Source organism: Solea senegalensis, linkage group LG13, assembly GCF_019176455.1.
Source record: "Solea senegalensis isolate Sse05_10M linkage group LG13, IFAPA_SoseM_1, whole genome shotgun sequence".
NCBI classification, from domain to species: Eukaryota; Metazoa; Chordata; class Actinopteri; order Pleuronectiformes; family Soleidae; genus Solea; species Solea senegalensis.
In genome coordinates this window covers 2,032,097-2,045,060 of record NC_058033.1, presented here as the reverse complement: position 1 = coordinate 2,045,060, position 12,964 = coordinate 2,032,097, and the positions used below count along the sequence as shown (strand labels likewise).

Genomic DNA, 12,964 nt, shown 5'->3' with positions numbered 1-12,964 from the left:
CATCCTCCACAGCCCCCTCCTCCCATCGCCTTCTTCTTTTTCTTCTTTTTTTCAGTCGCAAATAAATGTGATTATCAGCCTCAAATAAACAACTCATATACAGTCCATACACGAAATAAATCACAGCTTGATATTTATAGTGATTTTGATCTCTCAGCGTTTTCATATTACTTGATTATAGCCAGTCTTTTATAAAGAAACTTAAAGTACTTAAGTAAAAGTACAAGTATCTTACCAGAAAATGACTTTGGTAGAAGTTAAGGTCAGTTTTGATAATATTACTTAAATAAAGGTCTTAAATTATATTATATTTTTTGTACTAGTGTCAAAAGTAAATGTCTGATATAACATGTACTTAAGGTTTAGAAGTAAAAGTGCTAAAAAGTGAGCCATGGTAGCTCAGTGGTAGTTGTCGTTCAACTGGAAGGTTGTGTGTTCAACTCCTGGCTCTGCTCATTTATGTGTCCTTGAGCAAGACACTTAACCCCATGTTGCAGTGTGTGAAAGGGTATGAAAGATGGGTGAATGACAAAACTGTAGTGTAAAGCAGCTCATTGAGAATAAAAAAGCTCTATAGCAGGGGTTGCATGTTTTAGATGTTTCCCTGCTCAAACACACCTGATTCAAATGGTCAGCTCGTCAGTAAACTCTGCTGAAGCCTGATAACGACCCATTTATTTGAATCAGGTGTGTTGGAGCAGGGGAACACCTGCTCCAACACACCTGATTCAAATAAATGGGTCAAATAAATGCTCTATATGAATAAGAGACCCTGCTCTATATAAATAGAGATCATAACCAACTCTTCTTCTTCTGATTTTATTTGCTAGTAACGAGCAATGAAGATAGTTAGAGGAGATGAAGTAGAGTAAAAGAAAAAGTTGCTAGAAATATAAACAAGGTAAAGTACAGATTTTGTACTTTGTACTGAAATTTGTATTTGTATCATAGTATTTGTACTTTGTTACATTACAACCCTGATTATAGCTAGTAGTATTCATAATTATTTCAAATGACTACTGACTTTTTAATACCATTATGGAACAGAGTTAAGTATTGCATGGAAAGTCTCTCTTTAACACTCTCACACAAAGTTTTCAATTAATTGAGAAAATATTCAGCAGTTAGTTGCACCCCTAGTTATTATTACAATTTAATTTAATGGTAGTAGATGTTAAGTGCTAAAGTGCTAACATGTTTATTCCTAATGATGATAATTATTAATAATTCTTGCTTTTGGTTCCTATCTGCCAGTGTTTATGGGGAACTATTGAAGTTGACAACAAAAGTTGATTTAGATATATTTATTTATATTTTTCATTTGGCAGAAATTGAAGATAAAATAATAATAATACCTATTGTACAGTGTACAATCACCTGATTCTATTGCTGATTCTAATTTTCCCTGAAGGAGCCATTCATTTTTTTTTTATCAAGAGCCAGGTCAGCACTTCAGAGGCTGCCATTTTGGACCACCATGTTTTTACATTTGTTTGAAGGTTACATCGGTTATCAGACATACATTGATTGGAAGAATGAAAGATATTCAGCTGTTACATGCAACTTCGCCAATAGACGTTGCTAAATTTTACACACTGTACCGGAGGTTGTAACTACCTTTGCTACCTACAGTATCTAAAAACAATAACAAAACTAAATCATGTATATCAGCTATATTTATGGTAAAATAAAAATGATGAAACAAGCTTATTTTCAAAACAAAGTCTGACAATAACCATGTCCCCGTGATGCTGACATCTGATCAAGTTAACATTAATGTTGTTAGGTCCATGAGTCACAGTCATGAAATGAGAGAAAGAAAAGGAGGGAAGAAATGGAAAATAACAATAAAGGCCTTTTGTTACCGTGGGTGTCTGCTCTAAATCTGCTCTGAGCTAAGATTTTCTTTCTTTCTTTTTTTTGTCACGCTCTGTGTTTTACATGCAGCCAATTGCTGCTATACCATTTTTAGCCACAAGGTAGCGACAGAGTACAAAACAATTCTCAGCTTCTGAAATGAGAATATTTTCCGCTTTCTTTGCTCATAATTACGAGATGTTAAATCATAATTTCGAAATAGTATCTCATCATTATGATATAGCATCTCATAATTAATTGATGTTAACTCATAATTATGGGATATTACCTCAAAATTATGACTTAGTATCTTAACATCTCAGAAATATTACTTAGTATATCATAAATATTATTTGCTTACATTTGTTGATTCACCCCCCCATGTGGCTGAAACTGGCTTCCATAGAAAACAGTGCAGGTGGAGCAGGAGGAGCAGGAAATGGCCGCCACTCAGATTTGCTCACCTGCCGCCACTGTAGAGACTTGAATGACCCTGTGGAATATTAGAGACAAGTTCATCAAAGACGGGTTGCAGCATAAAGAAAAGTGAAAAAAACGGTAACAGGTAATGTTTATTGTAGTACTCGTTATGTGGAGCATATGCTGTGGTAAAAATTAAATGTTATATTTCATTTTGTTTCACAGCTAGCTAGTTTCCTATTAGCCGTTTTGCTAACATCCAATCATTTCTATGTGAATTGTGGAACCTGTTTTTATCAGGTGTTAGATTCTAGCAAAAACTACACTTCTAATGCTTATCTACAGTATATATATTCTAGTATGTATTTTATCTCATGGTCATGCTTATGTTAGTTTGTCTTGATTATGACCTGAAACAAAGGCTGACAGTAATTTTGTGGTAACCGTTATTACTTGCCATTCATTACAATATACTTAAAAATAAAAATACACATTTGCAATGCAATAGTAAGTCAAATACAACCACAAACTTACCTCAGCTGGATAAAGTGATAGTATCACTAATTCGTTATACTGTATACTTTGGGGGAATTCAGTCTATTAAAATGATATATTTTATAAACTTGTGAATCTGTGATTAATAGAAATTCACATTTCACTCACTCACTCTTAACTGAGGAAGTGCTAAAAAGATTTAGATGTACCTGACAACTGCATTTTAACCCCTGCTTAAGTTTTAATTTAGGTTTGGTGGTTACATCATAATGATGTGCTTGTACCATATATTTTAAGTGTGAAAACAACCATAAAGACACACTGACTGGATCAAATGTTGCCTCACTGTACTGCCAGTGCCCTCCTGGACAATTTGGGGAAGTTTGACGAGCGGACACAGGATGACTGCGTTGCCATTCCTCTATCCTGTAGATGTGGGTGTCGTTACCTCTGGAGGACTTCATGCATTACTGCACAAATACACTTTGGAGGGGAATCTTTCAAAGCTAAAGAAACTGCTGCAGACAGGTATCCACCATAGCTTCTGTAATGGTGTGGTGTTGTAATGCAATTATACCAATGAAACCTTTTATGTTGCAAATTAATATGAAGATTCAAAATGTAGAACGAATGAAATGAAAAAAAACATGGTGCTGGTGTTTTGCGATGCATACCAGGTGTGGATGTCGACTGTGTGAATCACCTGGGTCAGACTCCACTCTTCTGCGCTGCTCTTCTGGGTCATGTAAAGGTGACAGAGCTGCTTCTTCATTATGGAGCTGACCCAAACCAGTAAGCTTTGCACTCAATCACTAAAATAGCTTGCCCATTGTCAGAAGACTTTTAAAAACCACAAAATACCAGACTAGTGACTCATGATTCCAACAGTTATTGTTAATGGTAGACGTTACTTGACTTAAAAAGGTCAAGATTAAAGATCTGGCTGTAGTTCCAATGTCCTTCATGAAAGCTGTGAGATAAAAAGCATTATTCTTTAGTGTTAAACAAGGACAAAAGAATGGTGTCTCTTCTCCTGTGAAAATACCATTTTAAATCATTTTCAATAGACAGAATTATCTAGTTATATTTTCATTCACATTGCATTACAATAACAAGTTTATCAATGATTAGTTTATGTCTAAATATGATATGATAAATCAATGTCCCAATTGTCGGAAGAGCTTATTGATATTATTCTATAATTTTATTGTAGTTGCTGTGAGGACTGGAGCACCCCAGTTCATGCAGGAGTATTTTCCTGTAATGCTTCGGTGGTGAGTGACCTGTTGGATGCTGGAGGAGACCTGAGGCTCCATGATATGGAAGGCAGGACTCCTTTTGATTGGCTCAGGGCTGTAAAGCAGAGTGATAGTGCACAGGTAAATGTGACACTGTGATTTTTGCAACAATCCTATATTGGAAATATTGAAGCAATGAAGACCAAGATAAAACTGCTTAGATTATTTGAAAATACAAACAGTGACTTCTACAATTCCCATTAATAAATGTGTTGCACCAAGGTAAACTTTGACCACTTAGTGTTCTATTAATGTTGAGTGTTTTCATTCTAGAATTCATGCTTCTTCCTTCTATTTCATTAGATGGTTGCCTTCCTGGAAAACTGTATGTCCTCTATGCAACAGCTGTGCCAGAACCCAACTACGAAGAAGCTCTATGGTAGACACATGTCAACCTCTATACTTTTACAACGTGCATCTTTACTAGATCGCATAAAGACAAGGTATGATCATGGTGCGCATACGACATTGCTTTGTATAATTTTCACTGTCTGGTTTAGAAACCATATTGTGAGTTTGTTTAATTTTTTTAAGGCACGTTTCTGCTTTATAAGAAATTACATTTGTGCTTTCACTGGCACTTTATAAAAACAGAGATTTCTCTCTTTTTTGGTTAAGTTGAGAGTACATGATTTGTTCAGAGCACACAAGACTGACAATCAGAGAAGGTGGGATGTATGACCACTGCTATTCTGTCTATCTCTGACTGTACAAAAATGTGTTTGACTCTAAACAAATTTGACCATAGAGCCACCCTCAGTGTTCCTCTTCTTTTAAGTGTAGTTGTCCAGGTTCAGTCATGCTGCCTCATAACAAAAGCCTAAAGAAATCCATGCCTGCTTAAATATGTGATATCTTGAGAATGTTGAGTGTCTCTATTAGACAGCCTTTTCTATTGGAAATTGAGATTTACAACATAATACTAAATTTATTGATAACATCAACTCAACATAATATCAACATAAGAATTAACCATATGTTTTGCCACAATCCCATTGTTGGTTGTCTGATGAAGATGATGATTAATACATTTATATTTCTACTCCATTCAGTGCTATTGACATGCAGTTCAATAAGAAGAAACACATCACGTCCCCCTACACCACAGCCCTGTGTCTGGGCTTTGGAAAGGTACAGTACATCATTAACAATGTACAGTACAGTTTTTGTTGATTTACGCATTGATTTTTGTCTGTATTGGGGACAACCTAACCTTAAGTTCAGAGAGAACTGCCTCTGTGGTGTCATAGATTTACAGTCAATTTAATATACTTCTGTGTCACACTACAAAACTAGTGCCCTGCTCATTCTCGTGTGTGTTTGACCAGGTGTGTGTAACTGAGCCATGTCAGGCTTTTGCATGGCCAGCATCTATTCCACTGATCAAAGAAAGTGATCTGACCCAGGCTGATGATGAACCTGTGCTGACTTTCACCTGTGGTTCTTTGACCTCCATGACCAAGTAAGATTGACACATAGAGGATGTTACTCCAGTCGTCAGTCAGATGGAGCTGAACAGAAGCAACTGTATTGAAATAGCAGTGCAATTGCTAGGCCCAGTAATTTGTTTCTGAAACACTTCTAACTCTACTCTGAAAGTGCTACTGCCTGTGGTGTACTGTGATAAACACAAACAAGGAGACTTTGTTCATTCACAAGGCAGTTCAGAGAGAGAGAGATTGGGTGTTCCTATTGGCGGTTCCGCTGCACCTACTTTACCTACAGGTAGCACTGGCAAAAATTTCCATTGCTGCAGAGAAAACTAAAAAGAAAAAAGAGTTTAAAAGATGATTGGGCAAAAAAATACCATTAAATGTGTCAGTATTGTGAAAGTCTTTCAGAGATAGAGAGACTTCCTCAGGTAATCTGTCATGAAATTCGCATTTCTGTCTCATCCTCATCTGATAAAAAATAAATCAGGGCAGAAATTGGTAATTGTAAATTTTTGAATTACCTGTGAATTCAAAACAATCAATTATTTTTCCACTAATTCTGCCTACTGCAGTTTTAAAAAAAGTGGGTTCAGACTCAGGGTCGAGCTCCGTTTTGCCAGCTGAACCATTGAAAGGCTTCTGCAGTAATTGTAGTGAACTGGTAACATGCAGTGAGGAGTGATGTGGGTCTGCTCTTATCACCTGGTTGCTGATGGCACAGCAGTATTACAGATTACATTTACAATTTCTTTTATCAAAACATTGGAAAATATTGTGTCATCAAGTGACTTTTATGCACTCTCCTCTTCATAAATTTGTTGCAACCACAGAATGTCTTAACATCTGTAAAATACCTTGTTAAAAACCTGCACAGCATGATGTAATGAGCTAAGTTGTCAAAGGAAATTGCAAAGAAATATTTGAAAGTGTTCTATTACATTTTCCAATTGTGTGTTTCAGTTGCAGCTGGAGACACTCCAGGGTCACAGTGAAGAAAATGATGGACAGTCGTGCAATTTACTTGGATCTGCTCATCAAAGAACAAGAATATTGCAGGTGAGAAATAGCAGGATGTGTGTGGCAAATTCAAATCTTTGGTTGAGGTTTGTTAACTTGTATGTGTGTCAGTGTGGATTTGTCTATATTTATATATGTGTGTGCGGATGTTGTATACAGCCAACTGTTACACCCACAACTGCTGCAGCTGATGGGAGTGAGTCTCTCCGATGATCTCCAGAAGACGAGTCTGGTGTTTGAGCGAGTCACTGTCGGTACACTCCACAACCTGCTGCACAACAGGGTAACAAAGTACACCTGGGTGATTTCATAGCACATTCTGACACATGACACTGTAAGGTGTGGCTGCTTTGCTTTTTCTAGAACTCTTTTAAGTCACTGCTTAAGTCACTTGATAAAAAATTATGAAAGCCAGATGTAGTAATAAATAAGTTTCCAACCTTGGTGGTCAGAGTCAATTATGGGATAATTAAACCTGTCAAGTAAAAATGAAAGGTTCACCTTATAAAATCTTTACTCGAGTTCCCTTGAGCTAAAAATTCTAATTTTCTCTTTGGACTTTGGTGTGAGAGTGTGAGCAGTTTAAAATGTCATGTTTCCATTAACTTTTGTTATGATCACAGATTTGTGTTTGCCTTTGTCTTCTCCTTGTCTCTGCAGCGCACCGAGTTCCCGGTGCTGCAGGAAAAATGGCTTCTGTCAGTGATGTTGCAGGTTTGTGAAGGTCTGCAGTATCTCCATGGGCAAGGTCTGGTGATGAGAGCCTTGTCTTCACACGGTGTGGTCCTCACAGAGCTCACAGTAGCCAAACTTACTGATTTAGGCTTCATGGTCCCCAGGTAGGTAACCGTTTGATTCTGATCAATTTAACTACACAATTTAGTGTTTTGTCTGAGTGTGGCTTTTTGCATTTTTGCATTAAAAATGACAGAGAAGCTGATTTTCAATGAGTAAATTCAGCAGAAATTTAGCTTGTTTCATTTACTGACAGTCAAAGCTCTGTTTACATCAATCAGGTGTGTTGAAGCAGGATAAAGATAAGATTTTTCAAATATTTTGGTCTATATAGTTTAAGCCAGTGTTTCCCAACCCTGGTCCTCAGGGAACCCTGCCCTGCATGTTTTAGATGTTGCCCTGCTCCATCACACCTGATTCAAATGGTCAGCTCGTCATCAAACTCTGCAGAAGCCTGATAACGAACTGTTCATCGGAATCAGGTGTGTTGGAACAGGGCAACATCTAAAACATGCGGGGCAGTGTTCCCTGAGGACCAGGGTTGGGAAACACTGGTTTAAGCTGATGCTGTGCTTTCTAGTTACAAATTAAAAAAACACACAACATTGTATTTATATATTTTGAATTTAATTTAATATAAAAGACAGACTGTTCTGCAGCAGTACAAAGGGTTCACACTATCCAACAAGTAAAAAACAAGTGTATATGAATTTGAATTCCATATTAGCATTATTTTTCTATTATGCATATGTGTGTGTGTGTGTGTGTGTGTGTCCAGCAAAGGCAGTTCATGTGTCAAACGCCCCAAGCACATAGCCCTGCCCCCCAGCTTGTACAGGTGGGCTGCTCCAGAGGTTTTTAAACAGAAACCCTGCACAGTGGAGGCTGACATCTACAGTCTATGTGCTCTGATCCAGGAAGTGTACACAGGTAGCTCCCTACTGACTTTCAAATTAGACTCTCCATGTCTTGCTGAAAGATGCATGTTTTTTTCATTTTGAATTCAATGAATTGACCTGATTGATATAATTTTGAAGCAATATAGTCCTAAAACTGAACAGACATCATGTTACACGTCGGCAAATTTGTTAGTTATGTTTGTTTTGGGAGTCACGTTTTTGTCATTTCCTGTTTTATTTTGGTGAGGGTTCCTGTTAGTCTGCACTTGGTCTACCTTGTCCTTGTCTTGTCTGATTACCTTGAGTGTTTGCACCTGATGTCATTTCCTGATTGTCAGCACCTGGTCCCCTTTCCCCTTCTTAAGTCACTCACTTCCCTTTGTCAGTGTGTTTTTCTCCATGTTCATCGTTACCTTGTTCAAGTTTAGAGTGTTGAATCAAGTTGATCTAGTTTATGTTTTCATGTTTAGAGTTACAATCCAAGTTGATCTAGTTTACGTTTTCTGGTTATAGGTTCGGTTTTTCGCCTTTTCTCTTTCTCATTCTTTTATTTTCGTGTTTTTTGAATAGCATTTTTGCTCTTGCCTTCGGCATTCTTTTTTGTTCGTGTTTTTGAGAGAGCAATAAAGTCTCAATTTTGATTTTATATAGCTGACTCAGTCTCGTGTCTATTGGATCCAAGCTCTGGTGTACGAACCCTGACACATCAGCATCAAAACCAGGAAATAAAGATTATTATATTGTATATTGTGTATGTGTATATCTGTACATATATATGTATGTATATATGTGTGTGCTTATACATAGCAATACCATTGCATTGCTGTTTAGAAAAAATGTCAAAAGACTTTTGATCAAAGATGAAATTTCCATCTTGCAGTAGTTAAAGCAGCTGTCAGTGATGCTTGCTTACTGCCTGTAGGTGATAGTATTTTTAATGTGATATGTTTCAGACAATGAACCGTGGGGAGCTGTGAGCCTGGATATGATTAAAAAAGCAATGGACGCAGGCCAGGTCCTGGCAGTAAACAGCAGCATTCCACAGCCTTACTATGATGTGGTGCTGACTGGCCTGCAGCAGCACCCACAGGACCGCACATACAGCCTGCACTGCCTGTGCCAAATACTGCAACAGGATATCAAGGTGTGTCTGATTTTAAAAGCTTCAGTGTCACTGTTTGCTAAGTCATGGAATGTTGTGTTGAGGTTCACATTTTAGGTCTATCTCAAAAACAACCTTGGCATGCCAGTTCAGACCTGATACTCGCATCTATCCTTCGATTACAAGTCAACATTATAGGTCCACCAAATCCTTTTGATACTGTATTAGTATTATTTATTCATCTATGTACACATCCAACAATTTTCTGGTGCTTTGTCTTCCAAATGAGGGTTTCAACTGGTATACAATGGAAAGGTCACCAGTCCATTTCAGGGCCAACATACAGAGACAAACAGCTATTCACTCTCACGTTCACACCTTTGTTCAATTTGGTCTCACACACACACACACACACACACAGGGAGAACATGCTAACTCCACAAACAAAGGCTCTCAGTTGCACCAGAATCCCAACTGGTGACCTCCTTGCTGTGAGGCAACAATGCCAGCCACTGCAAACACTACTGTGTCAATCTTTATGATTTATTTGTACTTTTTGACTTGTGAATGTGTTAATCTTAGAAACACTTAGAGAAAATCATTTCAAATTAGACACAAATGTTCACATAGTAGCCTCATACTTTTGTCCTTCAATGTCATCCAGTGCATGTTATGAGTCTGGGAAATGGTGCATTAGTAAAGTATGTATGCACACATCAGCTAATGCAGGGGTGTCAAACTCATTTTTGTTCAGGGGCCACATACAGCACAATTTGATCTCAAGGGGTCCGGACCAGTAAAAATAGTAAAATAATAGCATAATAACCTATGAACAACAAGAACCCCTTCGTTTTTTCTCCCTTGTTTTACATTTACTGAAGGATAATTTTACAAAACATGACATTTCTTGAGAAATATAAGTGCAATTTCAACAATATCATGCCCAAATTTACTATTTACACAGCACACTAGATCTATAAAGGCACAAACATTTAGTCCCGGGTATCTGGAGCATTTGACATTACGTTTAGATTAATGTGAAATTTTAACAAATTCATCCTGTGGGCCGATTGGACCCTCTGGCAGGCCAGTTCTGGCCCCCGGGCCGTATGTTTGACACCCCTGAGCTAATGCATAATTGTATTTTTCCTTTTCTATGAGCCCAAGAAGTGCCTGGAAACAATTCCTCACATGATGCACTTATTTGTTTGTGTTTGAGCTACAGTGTTTGTCCCCGGAGGATCAGCTGGGCGGTGGTGAGCTGAGTGATTATCCAGAACAAGATCTGGGATCTGGTATTCAGACCACAACACAGCACAGGATTGTGGGAAAGCCAGTAAAGCACGGTACTCAGCACAACATACAAACACTATAGGTGTTCCTGTATTTACTGAAAGATTACAGTTTCTCAACTGCTTTGGTGCATTTCTTACAATCTTTACAAACCTCACCACATAGTGGATTACCTACCCTCACCCAAAACCTAGTTTAAAAAAAGTATTTTTCAGTGTCATCAGGATGACGCCCTACATAGAGTAACTTATATATATCACATTTACAAAAAAGTCTAATAATTGTATAACAAAATCTGAGAAGTACAGATAAATTATAGATTAGTTAAAATTATGACATCTGATTTAACTATTTTGATGTTAATGTGGTGATTTACACAATTAACTGATAATTCCTAGATGTTGTGGAGGGTAACATAAGGAAACGATAATGCAGGAAAAGTAGAATATTGTGCAGAATTGTTTGCATTTAATCACAAAAGCATTTGCAATTTGTTTAAAAGAATTACAAATTGTGATGCACTAATGTGGAGTTTGAACAACAGATAGGTTTGAGAAATTTAAGTTTGATTTGAGAAATGAGAAAAACAAAAGCTTTGCATATTTTTCAACCCATGATCTAAAAATATACATGTGTTTGTGATCACATTATAAATTTGCATGTATGTCTCAGTTGTTTTTAGCACTGTAAAGCCAGTCAAAATGAAGGCAGTGGTGGACAGACAGTCTCACCAAGACAGACAACTTCATAAACAGTGGTACAGTGGAGCAACGTCTGAGCTGTGGACGGAAAGAGTAGAGTTTTCAGAGGAAGAATCTGTGCACCACCAAGTGGACACTCACACAGAGTCAGAGTCAGAAACAGATAGTTCTGAGGAACAACCTGATGTAGAGGAAAATATAGACAGAGAGATATTGGAGCAGCTGGAAATCCTCAAGCTGCCCAAACCTACAGCGGATCAACAGATCAACACTTTTGTGGTCGACCTCAAAGTGTCTCAGGAGCTGCTGCGACAGGCCAACCAGAGCCTGGACACAGTGGAGGATCACCTGGACTTTAGAGATGCTCCTTCCAGTATCCACACAGTATCCTCTAGTGCACCCTCTATGTTCCCCCTCTCCACAAATCACCCTGGAGAAGGTACTGCTGCTGCTGGACGTCATTCAAACCAGTACAGTCTCTTAACACAAAGAGGAAAAGACTGGTCAAAGAATCTGGAGGCTCAGCTCCAGGACAGAAACTGGGAACTGATGAGCGAGGTGGAGCTGGACTTATGGCTGAGACACTATCCAGCTGAACAGCAGCATTTTGAGCAGGACCGGCTGCTGCAGCTTTCTTCTGACTGTGACATGGCAGAGTTTTATTCAGTTAAAACTCATCACAGCGAAATGGAGCTGAGCCAAATGCAGCAGGTACTGTTTAATGTAATACCTTTTTTCTTTTTTTTTGTCATTCGTTAGTTCCCACAGTAGCACTTTTTAATCAAAGAAATGTGCAAGTTCTGGACAAGACTGACTAGGTTGTGTTCAGGACATCTACGACTACTAGCATACTGGAAACACTTTTACTGTACAGTTTTAGAGAAATTAAAAGTTGCATATTCACACTTTTTAATAGAATTTCTTTTATCAACTTAGTTCAACTTTTTAGAACTTATCATGTAGTCACCGACCAGCACTATATGTTTAGGTTTTGTCAGCTTTGGCACATAATATACAATATTAATCACTTAATTAGGTTAATATGTGTTTTTGTCATACAAATACATGCATTTATTTGCATGTCCACTGACAAATGGATCTAACAGCAAAGACAAAAGGCTGAGTAGTTTTCAAAGGTGTATTTTCCATTATTCCATTGATAATACAATAGTATCCTACATTTTTTGTATATATTTTGTGTTGTACTGCTTGCTGATATTGAAACAGTGATAAAGAGCTGTACTTAGGTGATGCTGTCAGTGGAAAACAGTAATGTTCCCAACTGTTACTGAGAATTTGTAGTGCAAACACAACATGGTCTAATGCTTGTGTGGGAAACATGTAATATGTGTCTTCCAGTCAACCAGTTCACAGGAAAGTGCAGATGTCACAGGAGATGCGTGCAGGCCAGCAGCAGCAAGTGGAAATCCACACCACGTAAGAGCTATGGCACTGCAGAGCTGCACTGCAGGTTACATGCAGGGCACCAATTCTCCTGCTGCTGGTTAGCCTCGTTAACTAACAGAGCAGTGAGATGCTGCTGGTGGGGCAGTGAAAAGCCTCCGGTGTTGGGCAGAAAATAATGGGATATCAAGCTGGGGGCGATGTGCTCCTTCTGCCACACAAATACATTTTATGATTTACATGCACATAGATTACTGTATGTGTGGGAATACAATACATAATGGTGGCTGGATGATATTCCACCTTTCTG

At 38.0% G+C, this 12,964-nt stretch overlaps 1 protein-coding gene across 1 annotated transcript; it reads left to right on the top strand.

Annotated features, from left to right (window-relative positions):
- Positions 1-5,132: 5,132 nt before the first annotated feature.
- Positions 5,133-12,759, top strand: LOC122779686 (inactive serine/threonine-protein kinase TEX14-like). The gene is made up of 10 exons (XM_044042259.1): positions 5,133-5,201; positions 5,399-5,532; positions 6,464-6,559; positions 6,680-6,803; positions 7,181-7,359; positions 8,034-8,185; positions 9,108-9,298; positions 10,482-10,602; positions 11,222-11,961; positions 12,610-12,759. The coding sequence occupies exons 1-10, from the start codon at positions 5,133-5,135 to the stop codon at positions 12,757-12,759; spliced, it is 1,956 nt and encodes a 651-aa protein (XP_043898194.1).
- The last annotated feature ends 205 nt before the right edge of the window (positions 12,760-12,964 follow it).